Source organism: Mesocricetus auratus, unplaced genomic scaffold (genome assembly GCF_017639785.1).
Source record: "Mesocricetus auratus isolate SY011 unplaced genomic scaffold, BCM_Maur_2.0 Super-Scaffold_100022, whole genome shotgun sequence".
NCBI classification, from domain to species: domain Eukaryota; kingdom Metazoa; phylum Chordata; class Mammalia; order Rodentia; family Cricetidae; genus Mesocricetus; species Mesocricetus auratus.
Genome location: NW_024429203.1, coordinates 22,826,287 through 22,852,859, shown reverse-complemented (window position 1 = coordinate 22,852,859; position 26,573 = coordinate 22,826,287). Strand labels below are relative to the sequence as shown.

At 42.2% G+C, this 26,573-nt stretch overlaps 1 protein-coding gene across 1 annotated transcript in view; it reads left to right on the top strand.

The window, feature by feature from the left end:
• The first annotated feature begins 3,637 nt into the window (after positions 1 to 3,637).
• The window catches only part of Cbl (Cbl proto-oncogene), a 70,324-nt gene continuing 47,388 nt past the window's right edge, over positions 3,638 to 26,573 (top strand). The window contains 2 exon segments of the mRNA XM_040730178.1: positions 3,638 to 3,957; positions 25,035 to 25,282. Of these exon segments, the coding sequence (XP_040586112.1) occupies positions 3,769 to 3,957; positions 25,035 to 25,282 (437 nt within the window). The 5' untranslated portion in view covers positions 3,638 to 3,768.

Below are 26,573 nucleotides of genomic sequence, written 5' to 3'. Positions count from 1 at the left end.
CAGTTCCAGGACAGTCTCAAAACAATACAGAGAAACCCTGTCTTGAAAAACCAAAAAAATAAAATAAAAAGAAAGAAAGATGGCCTGCTGCAGCAGAAACAAAATATATGCTATATAATTCCATGCCATGTAGACTTTACTGAAGACAACACAGATTGGAAATCTTTTTTTATTTTTTAATTTTGAGACAAGGCCTGCTCAGGAACTAACTATGAAGACCATTCTGAATTTATAGCATTTGCCACCCAAGAACTAGGATTAAAGGTCTACATCACTATTCCCAGCTTCAGACTGCAAATATTATTAATTATTATTATTCTTTCATTTTTTTCAAGACAGGGTTTCTCTGTGTAGCTCTGGCTGTCCTGAGACTTACTCTGTGGACCAGGCTGGCCTCACAGAGAGCTGCCTGCCTCTGCCTCCCAAATGCTGGGATTAAAGGCACAACCACCCTACTCTAGATTGGAAATCTTTTTTTTTTTTTGGTTTTTCGAGACAGGGTTTCCCTGTGGCTTTGGAGGCTGTCCTGGAACTCACTTGGTAGTCCAGGCTGGTCTCGAACTCACAGGGATCTGCCTGCCTCTGCCTCCCGAGTGCTGGGATTAAAGGCGTGCGCCACCAACGCCCGGCTAGATTGGAAATCTTAACCAGGGGTTGGAGAGATGGCTCAGAGGTTAAGAGCACTGACTGCTCTTCCAGGGGTCCTGAGTTCAATTCCCAGCAACCATATGGTGGCTCACAACCATCTACAATTCGATCTGGTATCCTCTTCTGGCATGTAGGCAGAACAGTGTATATGTAATAAATAAATAAATCTTTTAAAAAAAAATCTTAGCCGGGCGGTGGTGGCGCACGCCTTTTTAGTCCCAGAACTCGGGAGGCAGAGGCAGGTGGATCTCTGTGAGTTCGAGGCTGGGCTGGACTGATAGCCTCGTAAAAACAACAACAACAAAAAACAAAAAAAAAAACCCAAAACAAAACAAAACAAAAAAACTTAACCAAACCGGAGATGTGAATTTTACATTTAGACAAGTTTGTAAGCCCATAGAAGACACACACACACACACACACACACACACACACACACACACACTGAGTTCCATAGGTAAATATATTGTATTACACTGAGTCTAGGACTGAAAAATACGCTGGTGTACCCTATAATGCCAAGTACCATATAAGATTCAAAATTGGCAAGCTAGTTTATAGCATATTATCATGTGACTTAAGATCAATCCCCAGAAGAAACAAGAGGCAATTCAGAGATGTGAAGTACTAGCTTTCTCTGTGGGATGCTTGAGCTGGTGTCTTCGTGTGTTTTGAGATAGGGTCTCCCTGTGTATCCAGGTTGGCATCAAATCCTCTCTTCCGTCTAAACTGCAGTCTCCCAAGTTCTCAGACTGCAGGCTTGCACCAGCTTGCCCTGCCCAACTGAATTGTGAAGAATGATTTGGATCTTAGAAGCACATTCCAGGCAGAGGGAATACACTCCGTGGTGACGGAAACATAACTATGTGTTTTGTGAGAGTTACCCAGCATAGGAGCTGTGTATCTTGCAGTAAGTAGTATACAACTTTAAGTAAGATTGTGACTGTTAATTTTATTACAGGTGCAACGACTGGGAGGGTTTAAAAGTTTAGTTTGTGCTTCTGTCAGTGACAAAATGAACTGACAGTGTCAATGAGCAAGGTTTTAACATCACAGGGAGTCAAAAGGAGGGTGGGGGGCACGGGCCTTACAGAGTTGTGACAATGATTTTAGAGCGCTGCCTACCCAGATTTTTCTTTGGTAGATTCCTCTATTTTTTTTTTTCTAGGTAGAAAATGGTAAAAGGCTGGGTGAAGTGGTGCAGGTCTTTAATCCCAGCACCAGGGAGTCAGAGGCAGGAGGATCTTTGTGAGTTTGAGCACAGCTTGATCTACATAGAGAGTTCTAGAACACTCAGGATTATCTCAAAACAACAACCAACAACACCCCCCAGAAACCAAAACCAAAATTAACAACAACAACAACAAGAAACTAAACAAACTGATACAAGGCATTTTGCTGATATGAAATGGTAATAAAGATTCAAAAATGTCTTAGATAAAGATGATTGATTTGTAGCCGGGCACAGTAGCACCACACCTTTCAGCCCAGCACTCAGGCGGCAGAGACAGGAGGATCTCTGTGAGTTCCAGATCAGCCTGGTCTACAGAGTTCCAGGACACCCAGGGTACATAATGAGACCTTGTCTTGGAAAAAAAAAAAAAAAAACAAGCAAGCAAACAAAACCAAAAAAAAAAAAAAAGTGATTTGCAAACCAAAGTCGTGAGACAGAGCAGCTCTGGAGCTGAGAGGCATCTTCCTCTCTTCAAGAAGTGCTGGATAAGCCCTACAACCTACCCATCAAGGGCTTGGTGGATGAGCCAGGAGAGGTGTAGGGAGGGGCTGAGCACTTAATAACAAGTCAGGGCGTTGGAGCTAAAAAAAAAATTGATTGGCAAATCAAGGCAGGGCACTTCTGTCTTTGGAAAAGAAGTTCCTATTTTCAAAGTTCTTACAACGAAGCCTCAAGATTGGGGAAGTGGAAGCGACTGGGAGCTGAATTTCTCTTCCCTGTATACAAGAACCCTTCTGGCCAGCGCTCCCAGCGGCCTCACAGGCTCTGTGGGCGAGGCCTCGTGCTGGCAGTGCATTCCGCCGAGCAGTACAATCCTTAAATACATATTCAGTTCCCAGAAACGGAACTACTCTACAGAAGGAAAGAGATTAAAAGACAGCTACTTGTTTAAAAAAAAATTAAAAAAGGTGTCTCAAACCTTAAGCCTTTCTGGGGCTTAATCAGCCCGTAAAAAGCTGCAGCATTCTAGTTCCAATTCGCTACCGGTATAAACACCAAGGAGACTTTTAATCCCAGCGCTCAGGAAGTAGAGACTCGTGAATCTCTGTGAGTTCGAGGTTGCCCTGGTCTAGAAAGCAAATACCAGGGCAGGCAGGACTGCACCGGGAAACAAGATGGTGGAGCAGGAATATAGCTCAAGGTGGGTGGAATGCTTGTCTAGGATGTGTTAGGTGATAGGTTCAATTCCAAGCACCACACACACAAACAAAAACCAAAACCACTAGGGAGTGGAGAAAGAACTTTTGGCTTTCTCCATTTTCCCACAAGATGAACACATAACTCTAAACTCAACCTTCACATTTGTCGGGAGTGGGTAAAAGACTTGACGTTAAGACTCCTTCCATCCCTACCTGTCTTATCGGATCATAGCAATGACTAACTCCCGGAGGCACCAAGCCCAGTCCACAAAGAACATGGACGGCAAGGCTTCTGCCTAGTGCGCAGGTTGTACCTTGGACCCCACCTCTTTCCATTCCTCGGTTCTCCAGCAGAGGGCGCAGGCACCGGGTTTCCTCTGGGCCCCGCCCCGGGTGGCCCCGCCCCGCCCCGTCCCTAAGGGTCGGGGCGGGAGCAGTGGGCGCGGAAACTTGGTCAAGGCTTTCCGGGAGCTGCTGGGCACGCGGGTGCTCGTGAGCTCGCGCGCGAGTTGGGGGGGGGGGAACGCCGCGGCGTCCGCGGCTTGTGGGTCTCGGGCGCGCGCCCCCGCGCTGCGCCGGCCGCGCTCGCGCTCGCGCTGGCACAGGGGCGCGCCTCCGGGCGGGCGCCTCCCTCTCACTCCCTCGGCTGCGAGCGCCGGCGGTGGCTGCCGGAGGAGAGGCCCCTCCTTCTCGCCCCGCTCATTTCTCTCGCTCGCGGCCGAGCGGGCTCCCGACCCTCCGCTGGCCATGGCCGGCAACGTGAAAAAGAGCTCGGGAGCCGGCGGCGGCGGCTCGGGGGGCTCGGGCTCTGGCGGCCTGATCGGGCTCATGAAGGACGCCTTCCAGCCGCACCACCACCACCACCACCTCAGCCCGCACCCTCCCGGCACGGTGGACAAGAAGATGGTGGAGAAGTGCTGGAAGCTCATGGACAAGGTGAGCGGCCTGCGGGCGGGCGCGCGCCGCGCCGGGTGGGCGTGGGCGGTGGGGAGGGAGGGCTGCCGTTGGCAGTTGGGAACGTTGAGGTGTGGGGGAGCCAGACAAAGATGGGGTGGGGGCTGGGGGACGGCTGGTCACCGCGCCACCGGGGCGGAAGTGCGATGGGGGTGCGGAGCTTGGGGATGTGGGTCGCCGAGTGGGCCCTGGGAGGTGGGCCTGAGAGATGTGTGTTGGATCTGCGGGCTCGGAAGAGGAGTCCTGGGTGAGGGACCTGGGGTCAGAGGACCGGACGCCAGGGCTGACTGCGGTCTGGGTGAGGTTATAGCTCTTTTCTCATTAAGATGTAACACGAAGATCAAAGAACGAGGTGGGTTTAAATGGGGGCAGGGAAGGAACTTCCCTTCACCGCTAAGGGCTTAAGTTTTTTGTTGTCTTGCGAAGTGTTGGATGTAATCCATTGCTGGGGCTGAGATAGGCACTGGTTAAACCACAAGTTTTGGTTAGAGCCATTATCTTTCGAAAGGTGAACTGACTGAGCGTGCCAAATTGCAGTCAGACTTGTACAGAACTTCCTCCTGTACTCGGTGCTTTTAGCTGGGCTGTAGTGTTTGATTTTTGTAACGGGCCTATCTGCCCCTTATTTCGGAGCCTGACTTTGAGCTTGTTTCATGAACCCCTTTGATAGTCATTTTAAATAAAATCAGGTGCAGGGTGGGGCTAACACTTTGTTTAGCTCTTTAAGCCTGTCATTCGGGAGAATCTTACTTCCTTATAGTTGTGTCTGCATAATGTAGTCTTGCAGTTGACTCAAATACTTAAAAGTGTACACATAGCCACTTAAAATTTTGTTCAAGTTCGATGCGCTGTTTCTTTGATTCTTATCATTCATTAATTTTTCAAAAGCCCTATTGCAGATAAATGTGATTAGGATGATCTGGCATGTAAGCAAATGGTGTTATTTCCTCCAGGGTAGACTTGGTTTTCTTTGGTTCCTCTCTGGGCCCAGGTTCCTCTTCTGTAAAGTTCTTCATGGGTTGTTTTGGACTAGAAACAGCCAATAAAATTATTATGAAGCACTTGGCAAATGTAACTGCTATATAAATGCTTAACAAGTCCTGTGTGAGAATTAACACTCTTGCAGTGTATACCAGTGGTTTCAGAGCCACTTTTCCAGGGTTGATTTTCTCTACCTTAAGTAATTTGAGTTGTGGGAGCCTCCCTCCTCCGTCCCAACTGGTATTGTAATTAATGACATAAGTACTTGAGTGGTGATTATTTTGATGTTGTAGAACTAACTTTATTATTGGAAATTATAAAACCACCATAAAGATGTGCTGACATCTTGTTTGTTTCTTTTTTATTTAATTTAGTTTTTTATTTTGTGTGTGGATGTTTTGTGTGCATATATGGCTGTCTTGAGGCCATAACTCCCGTGGAACTGGAGTTAATGGATGGTTGTGAGCTGCTGTATGGGTTTTGGAAATTGAACCTGGGTCTTCTGCATGAAAAAGTGCCCTTAGTCACTGCACCAACTCCCCAGCCCTAATGTAGCTGTGGCTATCTGGAGATGCTGGGGAATGAATCCTTGTTTGTTTCTTGAGACAAGCTTTCACTATGTCAGGCCAGTCTGGAACTCATAGCAATCTCTCTGCCTCAGCCTGTCAAGTGCTGCCTAGATCCTTGTGTTGACATCTTAAAAACTATTGAATGTCCTTAAAATCTGAAGTTTAAAGGTTTACATTTTTGGAGCTTAGCTGTTGGGAACTCCTGGTATAGAAAAATAGTTTCATTTCTAGTTTCCCATATAGGATGTGGGGAGTGGGTTCATTGTATCAAAGTAAGTGACTTCCTTAAAATAATGAACTTTTAAAAATGGTGTTTTTGATAATGAAAGATAGTTTATAGCTAGTCATATTCTACATGGTAGCTAATCCAGGTAAGCCCTCCTTTATTTTATGTCTTCTGTTTTCATCACTTGAAAGTATTGAACTTTTGAGTTTTTCTAGGTACATTTAGTTTTTTTTTTGGTTTTTCCAGACAAGGTTTCTCTGTATTGCTTTGGAGGCTGTCCTGGAACTCACTCTGTAGACCAGGCTGGCCTTGAACTCACAGAGATCCACTTGACTCTGCCTCCGGAGTGCTGGGATTAAAGGCATGTGCCACTAACGCCCAGCGGGGTGTTTCATTCCTTACTGATTGTCTCAGAAGATGGTTTCAGCAATGTGTCCCATAGCACGCTACTAATTGTGCTGAAGTGAAGCCCAGGCCTTTCTCACGTTAGGCCTGCAGGTTTGTGCGGCCTTTCAGACTTCCAGATTGTCTTAATACTTCCATATTAAGTATATTCCTTAGCATTTACCTAATACTTGCTAGATTGTACCACCTCCTTTGCCCTTGTTGTTTTGGGGTTTCTTTTTACTTCACTTTTTAAGTTTTTTTTTAAATATACACTATTTGCTTTGCGTGCATATGTTTGGATGTTTTTATGCATGCCGTAGCCCATGTGTGGAGGTCAGAGAATGACTTGTTGGAATTGGTTTGCTCCTTCCATCAAACGGGTCCCCATATATCTTTACCATCTTTACTATCTTGCTGTCCCCTCTTTTGAAGTCTTTTTTTTTTTTGGTTTTACAAGACAGGGTTTCTCTGTGTTGTTTTGGAGGCTATCGGTCCAGCCTGGCCTCGAACTCACAGAGATCTGCCTGCCTCTGCCTCCCGAGTGCTGGGACTAAAAAGGGGTGTGCCACCACCGCCCGGCTTTCTTTTGAAGTTTTTAAATGAGGTCATTATACCATTTATTTTAATTTTATATGTATGAGTGTTTGCCCTGCACACATGTATATGTATCCCGTGTATGCTTGGTGCCTCTGAGAGGGCCAGAAGAAGGAGTCTTATCCCCTGGAAATGGAGTAACAGACTGTTGTGAACTTCCATGCAGGTTTTGAGAATTGAACTTTAGTCTTCTGCAAGAGCAGCAGTGCTCTAACCATTGAGCTAGGTCTCCAGCATCTCACTGCATCTTTCTGATACGTGAAATTATATAGTAAGTCCTGAGTCATCATTTTATACCTGTTTTGTTTTTATAAAAGTTAGATGTGTGTTATTCCAGCCTGCTGCTATGCTAGTCAGTTTACTGAGTTAGCCCTGGGTACTGCTGGTCTCTTTCCTTCCCCCAATATTGGATGTCTGCAGCTGTTGTAAGTTGTGGGCTTTGCTTAACACAGGCTCATTTTGCACAGCCATGTGGGACATAAACTTGTTAGAAAAAATGCTTGTATTAGAACATCCCTTAAACAAAAATGGACGTAACCAACTTTTTTGGCTGTCCCTCCTTGTCTTAACAGGATATTGTAATATTTACAGAATTATTTCTCTGTAAAGAAATTGGCTGGTAGGCTGGAACGCCTTTAATCCCAGCACTCAGGAGGCAGAGGCAGGAGGATCTCTGAGTTTGAGACCAGCCTGGTCTACAGAGTGAGTGCCAGGACAGCCAGGACTACACAAAGAAACCCTGTCTCAAAAAAACAAAAACAAAAAAAAAGAAAAACAAAGAAAAAAAAAAGGAATTGGCTAGTATGTTAAAGACTAGGCAGGGAAGAGAGTATGGAAAGAAAACTCATAAATGACCTTAATGTGTACATTTTTTGGGGGGGGTTGTTTGAGATAGAGTTTTTCAGTGTAGTCTTGACTGTCTTGGAACTCTGTAGACCAAGCTAGACTCAAATTTAGAGATCCACCTGCTTCAGCCTCTCAAGTGCTGGGATTAAAGGTATGTGCCACCACCACCTGGCTTCATGTAAATTTTAAGCCAAGATATTTAATTTAGTGAGATATAAAAATGCCATTGTAAAGTACAGCAAGGGTTGTCAACTATTTCAGATAAAGTAAATGTTTTAATCTTTCTGGTTACATGCTTAATCCCATTTAACGGTTTAAAACTGTAAAAATTATTCTTAGCTTTCAGATATTCTGGGGGATATATAGTCTTTCAGGCCATGATTTTCTCCCTCTGAAGTGGTAGAGTTGGTAGGATCATTATAGTCTATGCTGTCTTAGAACCCATTGTGTAAGCCGGGCGTTGGTGGCGCACGCCTTTAATCCCAGTACTCGGAAGGCAGAGGCAGGTGTATCTCTGTGAGTTAGAGACCAGCCTGGTCTACAAGAGCTAGTTCCAGGACAGCCTCCAAAGCCACAGAGAAACCCTGTCTCAAAACAAAACAAAGCAAAACAAAAAAACCAACCCATTGTGTAGCTCAATCTGGCCTTGAACTAACAGCAGTCCTGGATTATAGGCAGGCGTCACCACACAAGCTTTAAGTTTTTGAGTTTAAAAGAAGTATTTTCAAAAACATTATTTTGAGGCAGTGAGATGGCTTAGCAGGTAAAGATACTTGCTGCCAAGTTAATCTGATGACCTTAGTTTGAGCCTCAGGACCTACAAAGTGGAAGGAGAGAACCAAGTTCAGCAGGTTGGCACACATACAGGCACACATGTGCACACGCTAAATAAATAAGTGAAAATGAAGGAAAATGTGATTATTTTTAGGTTATCTTTTCTTGGCCATACCTATTCCCCTAAAGAACATTGGGTAAATTAGTATGTTTTGGAAGTAAAATGTCTTTAGTTGGATTTTTAAGCTCATTTGTTTCATTGGACTTCTGGCTCTTTCCCACTTCCCTTAAGTCTTCCTTCTTACATTGGATTTGTGTGCTGTGTTCCAGGCACATGCTAGGTGTTAAATTCACACACTCTAGGAGATAATGTGATTTGTAATGATAAGTGACTACTGAAGTTGTCCAAAGTGATCTGGGATCTCTTAGCTTTAAACACAAAACATATTTGTTCTGGGTTTATCTTAACCTCTGATGCTTGTATCCCCCCCCCTTTTTTTCTTTTTTAGATGGGTTCTCACTATAACCTGGAATTCACATAGATCTGTCTGTCTCTGTTTGCCAAGTGATGGAATTAAAGACATACTACCATACCTGACCTTTTCTTGTTGTTTCTTCTCTTAAACCCCACCATGGCTTTTTTGTTTTTTGTTTGTTTGTTTGTTTGTTTTACACTAGATTAGCCTCCAACTTTTTGTGATCCTCCTAGGTCAGCCTCCTGACTGTTGGGGTATAGCCATAGGGCACCATGCCAGACAATTTCTAAAGCTGTAGAACTTCATAAGCAAAGCAGCTGTTAGCTACTTGTCTGTACACTGTTCATTCAGGGACCCTCTACCGTAGTAGGTAGTATATAGGTGTTTGCTAAATTAGAATGCTTATATATCCCAAAGGAAGGAAAAGGTATGTGGGTAACTTACTGTTTTGTTGTGGGAGAATTTAATTCTGCCATAATAAATTTCTTTCTTTTTTGGTTTTTCGAAACAGGGTTTCTCTGTGGCTTTGGAGGCTGTCCTGGAACTCGCTTGGTAGTTCAGGCTGGTCTCGAACTCACAGAGATCCGCCTGCCTCTGCCTCCCGAGTGCTGGGATTTCATCCTTGTTTTATAGGTGAAAATAGTTAGGGTCAGAGGTTAAGTAATTTCCTGACTTGGAATCTAGGATTAACCTACTTCCTAAGGCTTCATAAGTTATTCTATGTACTTCCTTCTCAGGTTTACAACAAATTCTCAGTTACAGAAGCCATTCACAGTAGTTCTAAAATGGATATTTGTTAGTCACAGACCACATTGATGATGCTGGTCTCAAGATAATAACGGAGCACTTACTGAACTTCATGGAACAACACAGTACTTTCATATTTGATGGTGCTGGTATAAATCCCTCTTCGAGGCCAGTCACATAGAATTATGACTCATGCAATTACTACAGTATATAATACTTGGTAATGATGACAAATGACTGTTAGGGACTTATGTATAACATTTACTAGACTATACTTTTTCATTTTAGTGTATGTGTTCCTTCTAGTGAAAAGGCAGCTCTGAAAAGTTATAGTATGAAATATGAATATAGTATGAAGTATTAAGCTGGAAATGGCCTTATAGATGTCATAGTTATAGCAGCTCTTACTGTAATCAAGAGTGAGCATTGCCGGGTGTTGATGGCGCACGTCTTAAATCCCAGCACTCGGGAGGTAGAGGCAGGTGGATCTCTTGAGTTCGAGACCAGCCTGGTCTACAAAAGCTAGTTCCAGGACAGCCTCCAAAGCCGCAGAGAAACCCTGTCTTGGAAAACACACACACACACACACACACACACACACACACACACACACACACACACAAAAGAGTGAGCATCATGACTAACTATATCATCTGTATTTGTACAGGTACACTCTGTAGTAACCTAAAGATGCATTTCTAAGAGAATCATGATAGTATTTAGAGAGTGTGACTTGTGTAGGTTCTCAGTGGTGATTCTTACCCTCATTTGTTTGTTGTGACACCATCATTGTCTCAAATGGTTTTAAGATAATGTATTCAGTGAAATAATTGTTGCCTACTCCTCTCCTGGATAGGCTCATTTTATTACTTTGACTGGTTTGGAACTCATTGTAGTTGAGACTGGCTTTGAACTTTCAATCCTCTTACCTTAGCCTCCCAAGTGCTAGGATTGCAGACATGTGCTACCATGCCTGGCTTCTGAGTTAGTGTTTCTTCAAATTATATGTATGCTTCCCAGATTGTCACTGAAATCAGAATGATCTTTTTCATCAAACTCCCACCTACCCCTCTTCGGGTACTAGATCACAGTACAACCCTATCCAGCACCTTTACCATTTTTACTTTTTTTGTTTTGTTTTTTAGAGACAAGGTTTCTCTGTGTACCTCTGTCTGTCCTGGAACTTGCTTTCTATGTCAGGGTGGCCTCAAACTCAAGAGATCTGGCTGCCTCCGCCACCAGAGTTCTGGGAGCACCACCATGTTTGGCATATAATTTTTATTTTTTATTTTTGATATTTTTGGTTTTTTAAGAGAGGATCTACTGTAGCTCAGACTGGCCTTGAACTTCTGATCCTGTGTTTTTTGCCTCCCAAGTGCTGGATTTTGGGTATTTGCCACAGTGCCTGGGAAATCCATTCTTTTATGTATTTTTGGACTCCCTCAGAGAATATAAAATTCGTAATTAACTCCAAATGTGTGAAACTTAAATTAACTATTTTGTGTGACTAGTGTTCAAGGTTGAAAGGTTAATAATATGATTAAGGGCCTAGAGAGATGGTTTAGTTGGACAGGACAGGTTGGATTCCCACTACACCTATGGCAGCTCATAGCCATGTTTTTAACTCTAGTTCCAAGGGATCTGATGTCCTCTTCTGGCCACCATGGCACCAGGCATGGATGGACACAGTACACTGGTGAACATGCAGGTAAAACATTTGTACACACAAAATAAAGTATTTATCTATTTATTTGGTTTTCTGAGTCAAGGTTTCTCAGTGTAGCCTTGGTTATCCTGGAATTTGCTCTGTAGACCAGGTTGGCCTTGAGCTTAGAGCTCAGAGATCTGGCTGCCTCTTCCTCTCAAGTGTTGGGACTAAAGGCAAGAGCCACTACTGCTCAGCAATAAAAAATATTTTAAAGTAGGATTAAATCAAAGTTAAATTTTTCGATTGTTCTTACTATAGGAAAATTTGTTATGATGTTAACTGGTAATATACACATAATAAAACTGATCAAATTGGTCTCTGAGTCTTCCCCCTTAGTAGAATTTATGCTGTATTCAAACATATACTGTGAAAAAATCATTTCCTTAATGATTAACCTGGAGCTTAAAAAAAATGGATTGAGTTTTAGTTTGAAAACAGCCAAAATTTTAATCACAGTATCCAAAGAAGTTGTAAATTCTGACACACATTAGGTTTTATGAGGGGGATTGTAACAAGCAAGCCATTATTGTAAGTGTTTTTGTGTTTAGTACATTTTGTGCTGGAAGGAAATAGGTGGGAGTAGTCAGCTAGGAGCCCTGGAAAGCAGCCTTGTGCTGTCCCCCACAATGTGCCTTCCTACAATAGCTTCCAGAAGGGAGAAAGGGTTCTAATAGTGACATTGGTGGTACATGTCCCTGGAGATCCCAGGCACTGGTGAGAGAAATGGTGCCACTACTTAGCCACAGCCATAGCCATCAGAGATCAACATTGATGGGCTGGAACTGTAGCTCAATAGCAGAGTGCTTGTTAGCTGTGCAAAAGGTCCTGGGTACAACAGGGGCTGGAGTGGTGGGGTGAGGACAGGACATGACAGCACTGATGACACAGGCACTCAGGAATGACTCCATCTTTTTTCTCTATCTTTTGGAATGAGTAGTGGGTAAGAAGTGCTTAGTTGGGTCTGATGCCAGAGTACCTTAACTTACTAGTGCCTGCTTGCTTCCTACCTTTCTTCCTGCTTAGATCTGCCATGGAAGGTGACTTTAAACAAGACGAATTCTTTGGAGCTTCATTAGATAGGATGGGATCCAAATTTCTGTAGTTTTTGTTTTGTTTTGTAGATAGGACCTTACTGTGTAGTCCAGGCTGACCTCACACTTTTTTTTAGGTCCTCCTTTTTAGCCTCTCAAGTGTTAGGGTCGTAGGCATCCAGGTACCATTCTCAAGACCCCTTCCTTTAGATCTGTTTGGAATAGCTGAATGGATTTGTAGCATTTTGTTGAGAGACAGAAAAAGAATCATAAAATATATGAACAATGTAAAGTCCACATTTACTCTCAAAACTCCAAATGAATACCCTCTCCAGAAGTATCCAGAGTATGTTCCTCCACCCCATATCCCATTTCCTGAATGGCTCTAAGAAATGTTTAACATGAGTTCAGATCACCTGGAGGGAGGGCTTGTTAACTGAGAAACTGATAGGTCTGGGGTGGGACCTAGTACTCTGCATTCCTGACCATCATCCAGGAGACAGTCCACCTGGTCTAAGGATCACACTTGATATAGCAACGCAGTATACCACAGTTGCTTTTATTTAGAAAAGCTTGACTTTTCTGTTAAAAGAAATGGCTGTGTAGTATCTTAAATTATGAAAGTAATACATTCTTAAAATAATACTTTTTTTAATAGTGAGTTGTTTGTTTTGAGTCATTTACTGCATTATTGACTAGTGGATTGTTAAGTTTTTAGCATTGGTCTCTTTTACTTTTCTCCCCCTCTTCTGGCACTGGAGGTGAAACTAGAGGCCTTGAGAATACTGTTTAAATCCTTTCTGGCTAAACATTTATTCCAGAACAACATAATCAAGATCAGTAATTAGTCATTCTTTATATCTTGAAGCAGTTTATAATTTATAACTCAAGAAATCTCAAAATACTGTGTTTAAAGTCTTAATGTACATGAAGAGCATTTTACAAGTTACTGTGTGTGTATGTGCATGTGTGCATGTCCTTGTGTGCATGCAATTCCTCAAGATGCCTTCCCCCTTTTCACTCTGGAACTTGCTAGTGGGCTAGGCTAGCTACATTACACAATCCCAGCTAGCCTCAGGGATTTGCCTGTTTCTCCCTCCCCAGTGCTGGGATTGCATCAAAGTGACACCACACTTGTTGTTTGGTGCTGTTAATGTGATTTTGGGAGTTGAATTCAGGTCTTTATGCTTGCAAGGTAAATACTTTACCAACTGAGCTGTTTTTCCAATTCTTTCCCTTTTTTTCAAGTGGCTCTTGAACTGGTGAACTAGTGATCCTCAAAAGTTTAACATGAGTTCAGATCACCTGGAGGGAGGGCTTGTTAACTGTGAGAAACTGATAGGTCTGGGGTGGGACCTAGTACTCTGCATTCCTGACCATCATCCAGGAGACAGTCCACCTGGTCTAAGGATCACACTTGATATAGCAACGCAGTATACCACAGTTGCTTTTATTTAGAAAAGCTTGGCTTTTCTGTTAAAAGAAATGGCTGTGTAGTATCTTAAATTATGAAAGTAATACATTCTTAAAGTAATACTTTTTTTTTTAATAGTGAGTTGTTTGTTTGTTTTGAGACAGGGTTTCTTTGTGTAGTCCTGCCTGATTTAGAACTCCCTTTGTAGGCAGACTGGCCTCAAACTTAACAAAGATCCACTTGCCTCTGCCTCCCAAGTGCTGGGATTAAAAGTGTGAGCCACTAGTGCCCAACTGAAACAGTGGGATTTTTTTCAAAGAATTTTTTTTCTGATTTCAAGACTAGGCTTCTCTACAGAGCAAGTTCCATGACAGCTAAGGCTACACACAGAAACTCTGTCTTGGGTGTGGGGGGGAGGGTGAGGATTTTTTTTTTCTTTTAAAAATTTGGCAGGGCGGTGGTAGCACATTCCTTTAATCCCAGCACTTGGGAGGCAGAGTCTGGTGGATCTCTGTGAGCCAGCCTGGTCTACAAGGCATGTTCCAGGACAGGCTCCAAAGCTATGTAGATAAACCCAGTCTTGAAAAACAAAAACAAAACCCACAAACCCTGATACATTTTAAGTATAGAAAGGGCTCTGGGCACTTGATTTTGACCAGACCACTGCTTAATCCCCGAGGAGACAAAAGGATTGAGAAAAGGGAAGGACTTTTGCTCAAGCAGGAACTTCGGTAGTGCCTTAATCTGAAGTTATAGTGTGATGGCATCCTCAAGTTTTTCTAATGTTTCTTAATCTCTCATTCATGTTACCATTTGGTTTGACATTACACTGATTAATTCTGGATAGTTATGTTTTTCTCTTTAAAAATAGAGTATGAGCCGGGCGTTGGTGGCGCACGCTTTTAATCCCAGCACTCGGGAGGCAGAGGCAGGCGGATCTCTGTGAGTTCGAGGCCAGCCTGGTCTACAAAGTGAGTTCCAGGACAGCCTCCAAAGCTACAGAGAAACCCTGTCTCGAAAAACCAAAAAAAAAAAAAAAAAAAAAAAAAACCAAAAAAAAAAACAACAAAAATAGAGTATGTATAAAAGCTTAACCATAAAGTATGATTGTCAGAATATGTCATTTTGTATTGAATGTAGTTTTTCTTCAGCTGGTGTGATAAATGAAAGTAATGAGGTTGGTAATGAGTTTTAAGTGGCATTGTATTTGTGACATGCTGTTGGGTAGCACTTGAATAGAATAATATAATTCAAGAACCTGAATGGAGTTTTGATAAATCAGTATTGGAGAATAGTTAGAAGAAAGAAGCTCTTTCCTTTGGGCCCGAAATTATTAGTGACAGCCAGTTTCTATGAATAGTATAGGTTGCACATTTGTTAGTGAAAACAGTTACCACTTCTTTTTGTTTAAAAGCTTCCCTATGTATTTACACTTGCAAAACCAAGATGGTGGAGTTGGGTTTTTGAGACAGGTCTAAACACACTGCAATCCTCTTCCTATCTCCCGAGTGCTAGGATCACAGGTTGTGTTCCATCATGCCAAGCTTGGAGTTTCTATCATCTGAAGTTTCTGTGGTCTTCATCCATCCATCCGTCCGTCCATCCATCCAGTCATTCATTCATTTATTTTGGTCAAAAAGATTTATTTTTAATTATATGCATGTGTGTATGTGAGTACAGGTGCATAGGATTCCCCTGCAGCTGAAGTTACAGGTAGTTGTGAGCCACCTGACATGGATGCTGGGAATTGAACTCCAGTCCTTTACAAGAACAGTAAGCACTCTTCACCACTGAGACATCTCCCTAGCCCTTTCTGTATTTTATTTTTATTTTTATTTGGTTTTTCGAGACAGGGTTTCTCTGTGGCTTTGGAGGCTGTCCTGGAACTCGCTCTGTAGATCAGGCTGGCCTCGAACTCACAGAGATCCGCCTGCCTCTGCCTCCCGAGTGCTGGGATTAAAGGCGTGCGCCACCAACGCCCAGCTCCTTTATTTTTTTTATTTTATTTTATGTTTTTTTGAGAGGCGGCCTTGAAATCTCCATCTTCCTTCCTTTATCTCTTCAAGTGCTGGGATTACAGGTCAAGTGTGTGCAACCCAGCCTGGCTAACCTTGACATTTTAAGACACTTTAGAAAAAAATTGATCTGATGCTTATATTACAGGCAAAATTAACTTTTAGAAAAATGAGTAATTGCCCATGCTCATGTGTATGTGGTTAATGTCTAAAGCCACCAGAGTAAACCCAGACCCTGGGTCTCTGACCTTTCCTACTGTGTTTCCTGTGTTTGTGAGCGATATTGCTTGTTTCAAAATTGTAGTAGGTTTTTTTTTTTTTTTTTTTTGGTTTTTCGAGACGGTTTCTCTATGGCTTTGGAGGCTGTCAAAATTGTAGTAGTTTTACATTCTGTTTTAAGTATAGCTCTACTTGAGAAACGTTTGTTTTTGTTAGTATAGTAATTTGTTTCTTTAAAAATTTGGCAGGGCAGTGTGGTAGCACATTCATTTAATCCCAGCACTCGGGAGGCAGAGGCAGGCGGATCTCAAGTGTGTGTGTGTGTGTGTGTGTGTGTGTGTGTGTTGAGGGAGCTTTCAGGGGGTGTGTAGGTGTGTTGTGTGTGTTCCTGGAGTGGAGGTCAGGAGAGCTTTGGGAGTAGGGTTTGGGCTTCTTCCCTGTTGAGACAGGTTCTCTCATTTCTGCTGTGCTGTGAACTCCAGACCAGCTGGCTCTGGAGCCTTGGCAGTTCTCCACCTCCCATCTTGCTTGCTATAAACACTGGGGTTACAGATGTGCAGCAATGGACCTGGCTTTTCATGTGAGTTCCAGGGGTGGAATTCAGGTTGTCACACGTGTGTGGCTAGCAATTTTATCTGCCAAGGCATCTCTCTGTCTTCCAATTTTTATTCCTTGTAAAGAACACCGTGTAAAATGAAGAGTATGTCATTGGGAGCTGAGGAAATGGGTTCAGTGGTGAAGTGCTTTGCTCACAAAAAACGAGAACCAGAATCTAAGCCCCAGCACCATGTCAGAAGCTGGGAAATAATCACACTAGTGATGCCAGTGCTGGCTGGGGTGGAGGACACATTGCCAGCCAGCCCTGCTTACTTGTTGAGACCCAGGCTAGTGAGTGAGAGACACTGTCTCAAAGAATGATGACACCTGAGGTTGTCCTGACTCCACCTGTGCCTGCACATACATCATGCATAAATTAAAAAAAATGCTGCTAAGGACAGGTTGAACTCTGGAGACAAAAGCATTTATTTAAAAAATTAGCTGGGCGTTGGTGGCGCACGCCTTTAATCCCAGCACTCGGGAGGCAGAGGCAGGCGGATCTTTGTGAGTTCGAGACCAGCCTGGTCTACAAGAGCTAGTTCCAGGACAGCCTCCAAAGCCACAGAGAAACCCTGTCTCGAAAAACCAAAATAAATAAATAAATAAATAAATAAAAATAAAAAATTAAGTATCGTGATACAGAATATTTTCAGAGTATTAAGTACTATAGTTTTGTTCTGAGAACCAAAGACAAGTTCTTGCCCTTAGAAAACAGGCTTAGATGTACCTTTTCTGCCTAGTTGGAGATGCAAATTCCTGACAGGTTGAAAAAATTCTGTATTTAGAACAAAAGTAGGCCTAGGCACTGATCTCTGTGGTTTTTTACTTTGTAAAAATTCAGTGATTTTGTTTTTTTGACCGGGTGTTGGTGGTACACGCCTTTAATCTCAGCACTCACTTGGGAGGCAGAGGCAGGAGGATCTCGAGGCCAGCCTGGTCTATAGAGCAAGTTCCAGGACAGTCTCCGAAGTCACAGAGAAACCCTGTCTTGAAAATCACTGAATTTTTTTTAACTCTGTGTGTGTGTGTGTGTGTGTGTGTGTGTGTGTGTGTGTGTGTGTGTGTGTGTGTGTGTGTGTACACGTACTATGATAGACTTGTGGAGGTCAGGTCACAGCTTCTTTTCTTCCTGTATATGGGTTCTAAAAATAAACCAGGATTGTCAGGCCTGGAGGCAAGTTTCTTTCCCAGTTGAAACATATTGCTGCCCCCAAATGTAGCAGTTTTTAAACATGGTTTTACTTCTCTTCATTGTGAACATAGCAGTTTCCAATCTTGGGGTTTTTTCTTTTTGTTTGTCGTCTATTGACTAGTGAGCCTTGGCAGAAGTAAAGGGAGAAGTCAAGCCAGTGAAAAACTATTATGAATGGAACATGTGGCAGTTGTACAAGGACACTGTTGGTTTCTCAGAGCTAAGCACGTGTCTTTTTGATATTGTTCTCAGGGATTCTGTAAATATATAGCTAGAAATAAATAAAAAGCAGCCACTTTTGAAGGATATATAAAATACAATTTGCCGCCGGGCGTTGGTGGCACACGCCTTTAATCCCAGCACTCGGAAGGCAGAGGCAGGCGGATCTCTGTAAGTTCGAGACCAGCCTGGACTACCAAGGGAGTTCCAGGACAGCCTCCAAAGCCACAGAGAAACCCTGTCTCGAAAAACCAAAAAAAAAAAAAAAAAAAAAAATACAATTTGCCAAATTAGAGGATAAGACTAAGACATTTTTTTTTGTTTTTTTCGAGACAGGGTTTCTCTGTGGCTTTGGAGGCTGTCCTGGAACTCGCTTGGTAGTCCAGGCTGGTCTCGAACTCACAGAGATCCGCCTGCCTCTGCCTCCCGAGTGCTGGGATTAAAGGTGTGCACCACCAACGCCAGGCAAGACTAAGAAATTTTTGTCCTTTAGGTTTAGTTTCCTTTTTTTAAAGACAGGGTCTTGCTATATATCCTTGACGTACTTGGGACAGGGTCTTGCTATATATCCTTGACATACTTGGTACTCACTATGTAGCCCAAGCTGACCCCAAACTTAACAAAATTCTTCTGCCTCAGCCTCTCATGTACTGGTTTTACAGGAGTGTGCCACCAACACCCAGTGCTTTTTGAAAAAACAAAATTCTTTTTATTTCTGAATTTTTTGATCAATTATTTCTCTGCCTCCCCCCCCTCTAATCAATCAATCTTTCCAACTCTCTATCTATTTTAAGATAGCATCTCTATGTAGTTCTTACTGTCCTGGAACTAGCTGTGTAGTAGGCTGGCCTCAAAATCAGAGATCCTCCTGCCTCTGCCTCCTGAGTGCTGGGATTAAAGGCCACCATATTGGGCTTGATTTTAAAGCTCAGCAGTATGCATTTGTGCCTAGGAGGTTAACTGGCTGCCATTGTAAAATTCTGTAAGTCATTATGGCTTTTGATGTGTGTTAACTCTTCACTTGAATTATTCACAGAGGGCCCTTAGGAATGTCTTTTAAAAGGCTACAAATGCCATCTTCTTTCCTTAGAGAATATATTAATAATTAAGAGTACAACTACCTCTGTATTTTCTTTATGGTCAGTGCTAGTGTTCCATAGTTGAGGACTTGGAGTTCAGTGGAATGCTAATTTCCCTATGGTGCAGTGATTCATTTAAAAAATCTTTTGGAAAAAGGAGATATTTAATCTCTACTAAGCCTTTGTTTTTGTTTTTGTTTTGAGGCAGCTGCCCTGGAATTCTCTCTGTAGACCAACCTAGCCTCAAACTCACAGGAGATCCTCCTGTGTCTGCCTTCTAGGTGCTGGGATTATAAGGTCATGTTTTAACAAACTACAGATACCATTTGTGAGAAGTATGTTGTGTGTGGCTGATTTTGGTTTTTTAAGACAAGATTTCTCTGTGTAGACTTGGCTGTCCTGGAATTCCCTCTGTAGATGAGGAGGTTGGCTTCAAATTTAGAGATCTACCTGCTTCTGTCTCCCAAGTGCTGCTGGGATTAAATGTGTTGCCACCACTGCCTGGCTCTTCTGGTTTTTTGAGACATGATCTCACTGTGCAGCCCTGACTGTCTTGGAACTTGTGTATATCAGGCTGACCTCAAACTCATGGAGATCTGCCTGCCTCTGGAATTAAAGCCATTAGCCCCGTGCATATTTTGTCTTTTGTCTTTAAAGGGGTAAAAGCTGTTGTTGGGGATTGATCTTTCTATTTTTGTTTTACCTACTCCATTTTACCTCTTTCTTGGTTTCTGACTACTGTAGGATTGGGAAGGAAACTGGCATGGCCCAGGGTGGTAGGAATATTTATTACTGGCTTCTGGGAGTCAGCAAAAGGTAATGTGAGGCCTACCATTCTGCCTCTCTCCTTTATTATTATTTTGATACACAAAATGTTAAACTCTTGAGTACATACAAACTCAGCAATGTGCCCCAAGTCAAGTAGAGACTAAAAGACAGGTTTTGGTATGTTACTTAACTTGGAATGCAGCAGCAGTTCAGTGATATAGTCTTTTTTTTTTTTTTTTTTTTTTTTTTTTTTTTGGTTTTTCGAGACAAGGTTGCTCTGTGGCTTTGGAGGCTGTCCTGGAACTCGCTCTATAGACCAGGCTGGCCTCGAACTCACAGAGATCCGTCTGCCTCTGCCTTCCGAGTGCTGGGATTAAAGGCGTGCGCCACCAACGCCCGGCCAGTGGTATAGTCTTAATGCTGATCAGCAGAGAAGTAAGAGCATGGGAGTTGGTGTGTGTGTGTGTCATTTCTATTTTGTTTTGAGACATGGTCTAGTTTATAACCTAAACTGGCCTTGAACTTCTGATCTTGCTTTTCAGGGTGTGTACCACCTCACCTGACTTGCTATTGTAGCTTCCTGAGTCACTGGTACTGCAGGTTCATGCCATAGCTACCATTAATTATTTCTTCCTCTCAATTCTGCTGGTCAAGATGTATGGAAATGGGAGGGGAACTATATATATTGGATGACTACTTCATTGGCAGTTTGGAGGCCCTTTCACCCACATTTTATGAGATAGGTTTTATCTCGGTATAGGTAAGAGAATGAGGCTCGGAGGTTTTTTCAAGCTAAATGAAGTTGAACATTTTGATATTTGTTTGGTACAGTATTACCAAATATTAAAGTATGATTTAGTTCTTTTAAACATTAATCAAAAATTTAAATTTGATGTTTGTTATATCTCCTAAGCAATTTTCTGACTGGCCATTAAATCTCTTAGTCACATTTGGTGCCTTGGTGCCTGCACTTTACTCTAATTGACCTTTGTGTACTTCATAGTCCTCAGGTAAATCTTAACTCAATGCACCTTAGGACTGCTGAAGTAGATGTCTTGTTGGCTCCTCTTCTGCTGATTGTACAGACTGGACTCTTTCTGTGATTTCAGCTCTTAGTGTAAATACCACCTTATAGAACCCTGTGTGTTGTTTTAATGCAGTCGCCCAACACTTTTCATTACCCTACTTTCTCTGCAGAGACTATGCTTCCTTTGTTGATTTCCTTTTTTTTTTTTGCTCCATAACTTCTGTCAGGTCAGGGACCTTGACTTTTTAAACTTCATTTCCCAGCAGTTGACACGTATGCTGAGAAAAACTGAAGCCATCAGGTTCCCTTTAATTGCCTCCATATCTGTGTGTTTGCTGTTGTCTAAACCCATTCTGGTCCCCTTTCTTCTAGTTTTAGGAGTCTGTTTAGATGGTGTGGTCCTTCTGACTTGCATTTCAAGTTTCATTTCCTATTGTTTTACCAGGAATTTATTATCGTTCTCTTTGTTCTCAATGTCAAACATGTTCAGCTTTCTTTAAAAATAAAAACCTGTGGGTGGGGGGTGGGTTGGGGGTTGGTGGGGAGCATGGGGAGATGGGAGGGTAAGGGAATGGGGGGATTGATATGTAAGAGTGCTTCTAAAATAAAAAAAAAAACAAACAAAAATAACCTGGGCTGCCGGGCGTTGGTGGCGCACGCCTTTAATCCCAGCACTCGGGAGGCAGAGGCAGGCGGATCTCTGTGAGTTCGAGGCCAGCCTGGTCTACAGAGCAAGTTCCAGGACAGCGTCCAAAGCCACAGAGAAACCCTGTCTCGAAAAACCAAAAAAAAAAAAAAAAAAAAAAAAAAAACCTGGGCTAGAGAGAAGCTCCTTTAGTAGTGCTTGTCTAGTGTGTATGAAGATCTAAGTTCTATCCTAGCACTACATAAGAAAGCAATCGGAGAATGGTGTCCTATACTTGTAATAGAGGCCAGCCTGGAATGAGGCCTTGTCCTAATAAACAAAAAGTCTTCAGTCACAAGACTTTTGTGGTCTTTGCTGAGTCGTTTTCTACATATTTATGGCATATGCTAATAAGTTCCTAGTTGCTTAGTGTCAGTCAGTCTTCCCTCTACCCAAGATGCACCATATGTATCTGAGACCATGTAGCAATTTTATTATAAAGTATATGCTGAGCTGTGACATCAAATTACAAAGAGGTTTGGAATGTCATACAAATTGGAAACCATTTGTTTTATTATATAAAATTTTAACTGTCCAGCTTAGAATATAATAGTCTTTTGAATGGAGCCTTTCTTCTTGGTTAAGTTGTTCCTTTCTTAGTGATTCATAGAATGAATAACTGCCTAAAGTTATGTTAAAATATTTATACATCAAGTATTTTTGATGAGGTAGCTAGTCTTTATTTGCTGGCCTTACATAAGGCTATTTTCCAAGAGTGTACCAGAAATGATCTGCCGAGAATAAAATACATAGTTGCTGATGAGGCTTGCTCCTGCCTCTGAGTATTGACATTATATCGGGTGTATTATAGGTGTGTGCCATCACACCTGGCAGCTGGGACCGATTTTAAGGAAGCATGCCTAACTAAGCATATGTCTCACTATGATATTTTTCATGAAGAGTTGAAAACAACATAATTCCAATAGGAAACAAAGATAGCTAAGATATATTTATTGAATGGATAATTTAGACATCACAAAGGTCTATCTGCAAGTACTCTGCTAATAATCTTTTTTTAAATTTAATTATTTACTTTTTATTTTGTAGATGGTTGTGAGCCACCATGTGGTTGCTGGGAATTGAACTCAGTACCTCTGGAAGAGCATTGAGTACTCTTTAACCTCTGAGCCATCTCTCCAGCCCTACTTTTTATTTTATATGCATTGGTGTTTTGCCTATGGGTAGATTTGTATGAGAGTGTCAGAACTTGGAGTTATAGTGTTGAGTTGTGTGTGGGTGCTGGGATTTGAACCCAGGTTCTCTGAAAGTCAGCGCTCTTAAGCTCTGAGCCATTTCTCCACCCCTCTTTCTTTTTCTTTGCTTCTGCCCACTTAAGTTGTAGAATTTAAATAGTGTTTTCCTTTATGGTTTGTCATTTTCATGGTGCTGTTTATGAAGTAATGCAGTTTTCGTGTAATATAAAGCTATCTAGACTTGACTTCCACATTTAGGTCAGTAATCCACAGAGAATGTATGCATAGACTAAGATGATGGTTTAGTTCTTTTTTTAATCTCACTATGGATACTCAGTTATTCTAACATTTTTTTTTGAGAAATACCACTTCCTTGATACAAATATAAGATCTGTGTCTGTGTGGTCTGTTTCGGGACTTTTTGTCTAGTAGTGTCTTGTTCAGACACAAGGATAATTAGTGTAAATAGCACAAATTAGACAATAGGAATAAATACAAATTACCAATTTTTGTAAGAAATAGATGATGGCGGAGGGCACTGGAGAGATGAGATGGTTCTGTTGGACCCTTCTCCCATAGGAGTCTGCTGAGAGCACTGGCTGCTCTTCCAGGGGTCCTGAGTTTAATTCCCAGCAACCACATGGTGGCTCACAACCATCTATAAATCATTTCAGGGCCCTCTTTTGGCAGTGCAGGCAACATACTGTTGTTACATAATAAATAAATGTTTTTTTTTTTAAAAGCAATAGATGATGGATGATTTAGAAATAAAGATTGTTATATTGGATTATTAGTCTAGATTTAAGAGCTGAGTGTGGCGACATGCTCATGTAATCCTGGCACTTGAGATATGAAAGCAAGGAGGACAGCCTGCATGAGACCTCAAAACATCTGAAGCAGGGGCTGCAGAGATGACTCAGCTATTATAGAGACCTGGGTCTGATTGCCAGCACTGGAATATTGGCTGTAAATTCCAGTTCCAGTGGACCTGACAACCTCTTTTGGGCTCTATGGGCACCAGACATACACACTGTATACATATACATGCAGGCAAAGCACCCATCCACATAAAATAAAAATAAAATGAAACAAAACAAAACAACCCCCCGAACAAACAAATGTCATTTTTAAATGAGGCTTACTTAAAACACAGGAACTCAGGAAATTTGAAAGTAAAAGATGGGGAAAAGAATTACCAGCAAATCTTACTGATAAACGGTGGTATGTATATGTAATGTAAAGAGAAACCAGAACATTTTTGTTTTCTTAGGAAGAAATGGGCATCTCAGTTCACTTTCCAGTATTGCTGGGCTTAAGGCCTTTATGCTCTGTTCCTTAGTGGATATTAAAACTCAAATCTATGGACCAGAGCAGAGATTTGTCTTCCAGGATGGCCATGTTCTTCCTATCTGCCCCTGAACCCCTGGGAATTTTTTTTTTCTTAAACTCACAGAATCTGCCTGCCTCTGCTTCCAAGTACTGAGATTAAAGGCATCTGCCACCATACCCAGCTCTTGCTTTTTTTTTTTTTCCTGTTTTGTTTTTTCAAGACAGGGTTTCTCTTTGTAGCCCTGGCTGTCCTGGAACTCACTCTGTAGATCAGGCTGGCCTCAAACTCACAGAGATCCACCTGCCTCTGCCTCCCGAGTGCTGGGATTAAAGTGTACCCTGCCTGCTATATTTTATTTCATCTTTCATATTTTCAGACATTTGTGGGAGATTCTACCCCCATCCCTGATTGTGTTGTCTGTACTATTAGTCTTTCGGAGAGTCTTTTGTTGCCCCAGGTTCTGGGTTGAACCCACAGTATGGACATGGTAGGCAGGTGCTCTGCCACTGAGCTATACCCCCCAAGTCCTCTTGGGGCTGGGCAGATGCCGCGCCCACTGCACAGCCTGTATCTCACAGGCAGATGGTTTAGAGGGTTAAGATCACATGCTGCTCTTGCAGAAGACCTAAGTTTGGTTCTAGCATGCTGGGACCTAAGTTTGGTTCTAGCATGCTGGCTCATAACTGTTCTAGGGGATCTGACTCTCTTTTGGGTTCTGTGGGTACCCATACTCACATGCACATGCCCCAATACATGCACACACATATAACTTAAATAATTCAGAAAACCACCAATCTGTGTAGGAGGGTCACTAGTACAGAGTGGTTGCCTATGGCTTTGGGCTACATATAATTTCTTATTATCCTCATGTATCTTTCATATTTATGCAAATAGCACATATTTCATAGCTCGTAACTAAACAAGGAAAGCTGTCCTTTAAGGTCCTCTGAGTAATAGCCCTTTTTTCCCCCGTTTGTTGCAGGTGGTGCGGTTGTGTCAAAACCCAAAGCTGGCGCTCAAGAACAGCCCACCTTATATCTTAGACCTGCTACCTGACACCTACCAGCATCTCCGCACGGTCTTGTCAAGATATGAGGGGAAGATGGAGACACTTGGAGAAAATGAGTATTTTAGAGTGTTCATGGAGAATTTGATGAAGAAGACTAAGCAGACTATAAGCCTCTTCAAGGAGGGAAAAGAAAGAATGTATGAGGAGAATTCTCAGCCTAGGTAATGGAGAAATACTACACAAATATTAATTCAGGTCTGTGATTGTCAGATGGTAATGTTAGAAATAGTTGAGTTGCTTTGAATTTTATTTTAATAGGAATAGAAAGCTCACATTTGATATAAATGGTAACCATTTGGCCATTTTGGGCCAGATAGATTTATCTGTGAAAGAAAGAGTGATTTATACTCATGCAAAAGGTTGCAGGCAGTAGAGCCTTTGGATCCCTAGAGATAGCAGACGTTTGTGTGTAGATGAGAGTTTGAAAGAGGGTAGAGGTTAAGCTGAGGTTAGCAGAAGCTGCAGAAGATTGATAAATCACAAGTCAGATAAGGACAAACAACACATTGCTTGAAATTGGCTTTTGTTTTTTATTTTAATTTTATGTATTTAATCTTTTGAGAAAGGGTTTCTCTGTGTAGCCCTGGCTGTCCTGGAACTTGACCTATAGACCAGGCTGAGATCTGCCTGCCTCTGCCTCCCTAGTGCTGGGATTAAAGGTGTGAGCCACAGCTACCAGCATTTTTAAATTTTACACATACATATGCATGTGCTTGTGTGGGTGTGTGTGTCTGTGTGTGTACAATGTATAGGTAAGGGTTCTTTCCCTCCACCATGTGAACTTTTGGGTAAAGAACCCAGATCATTTGTCAGCAAACACCTTTGCCTGCTGAACCATTCCTTCAACTTTTTGTTTTTTGGTTGTCCTGGCACTCACTCTGTAGACCAGGCTGGCCTCGAACTCACAGAGATCATCCTGCCTCTCCCTCCTGAGAGCTGGGACTAAAAGCATGCACTGCCACCACCACCCAGCCTTTTTTTTTTTTCAAATAAAGCAAATTGAACTGCAATTTTCTTTATGTATAAGAGTAATTTTTAGGCCAGGCATTGGTGGCACACGCCTTTAATCCAAGCTCTCGGGAGGCAGAGGCAGGTGGATCTCTGTGAGTTCAAGGCCAGCCTGGTCTACAGAGCGAGTTCCAGGACAGCCTCCAAAACAATGCAGAGAAACCCTCTCTCTAAAAACCAAAAAAAAAAAAAAAAAGTAATTTTTAGCTAGAATAAATAGAGACAAATGTATAATACCTGCCTTCTCCTGGTGTTGGAGTTAGAACCCAGACCTCATGCATGCTAGGCAGGTGTCCTCCCTTTAAATGCAGTTAGGCTGTGTTACATGTTTCTAGCTTGGTTATTGTAAATACCTACTGGCAAAAACTAGGTCGTGGGTTTTGTTTTATCCAGTTGGAAATAAATATTAACTTTCTGGAGTAGATAATATAAATTCCAGTTGTT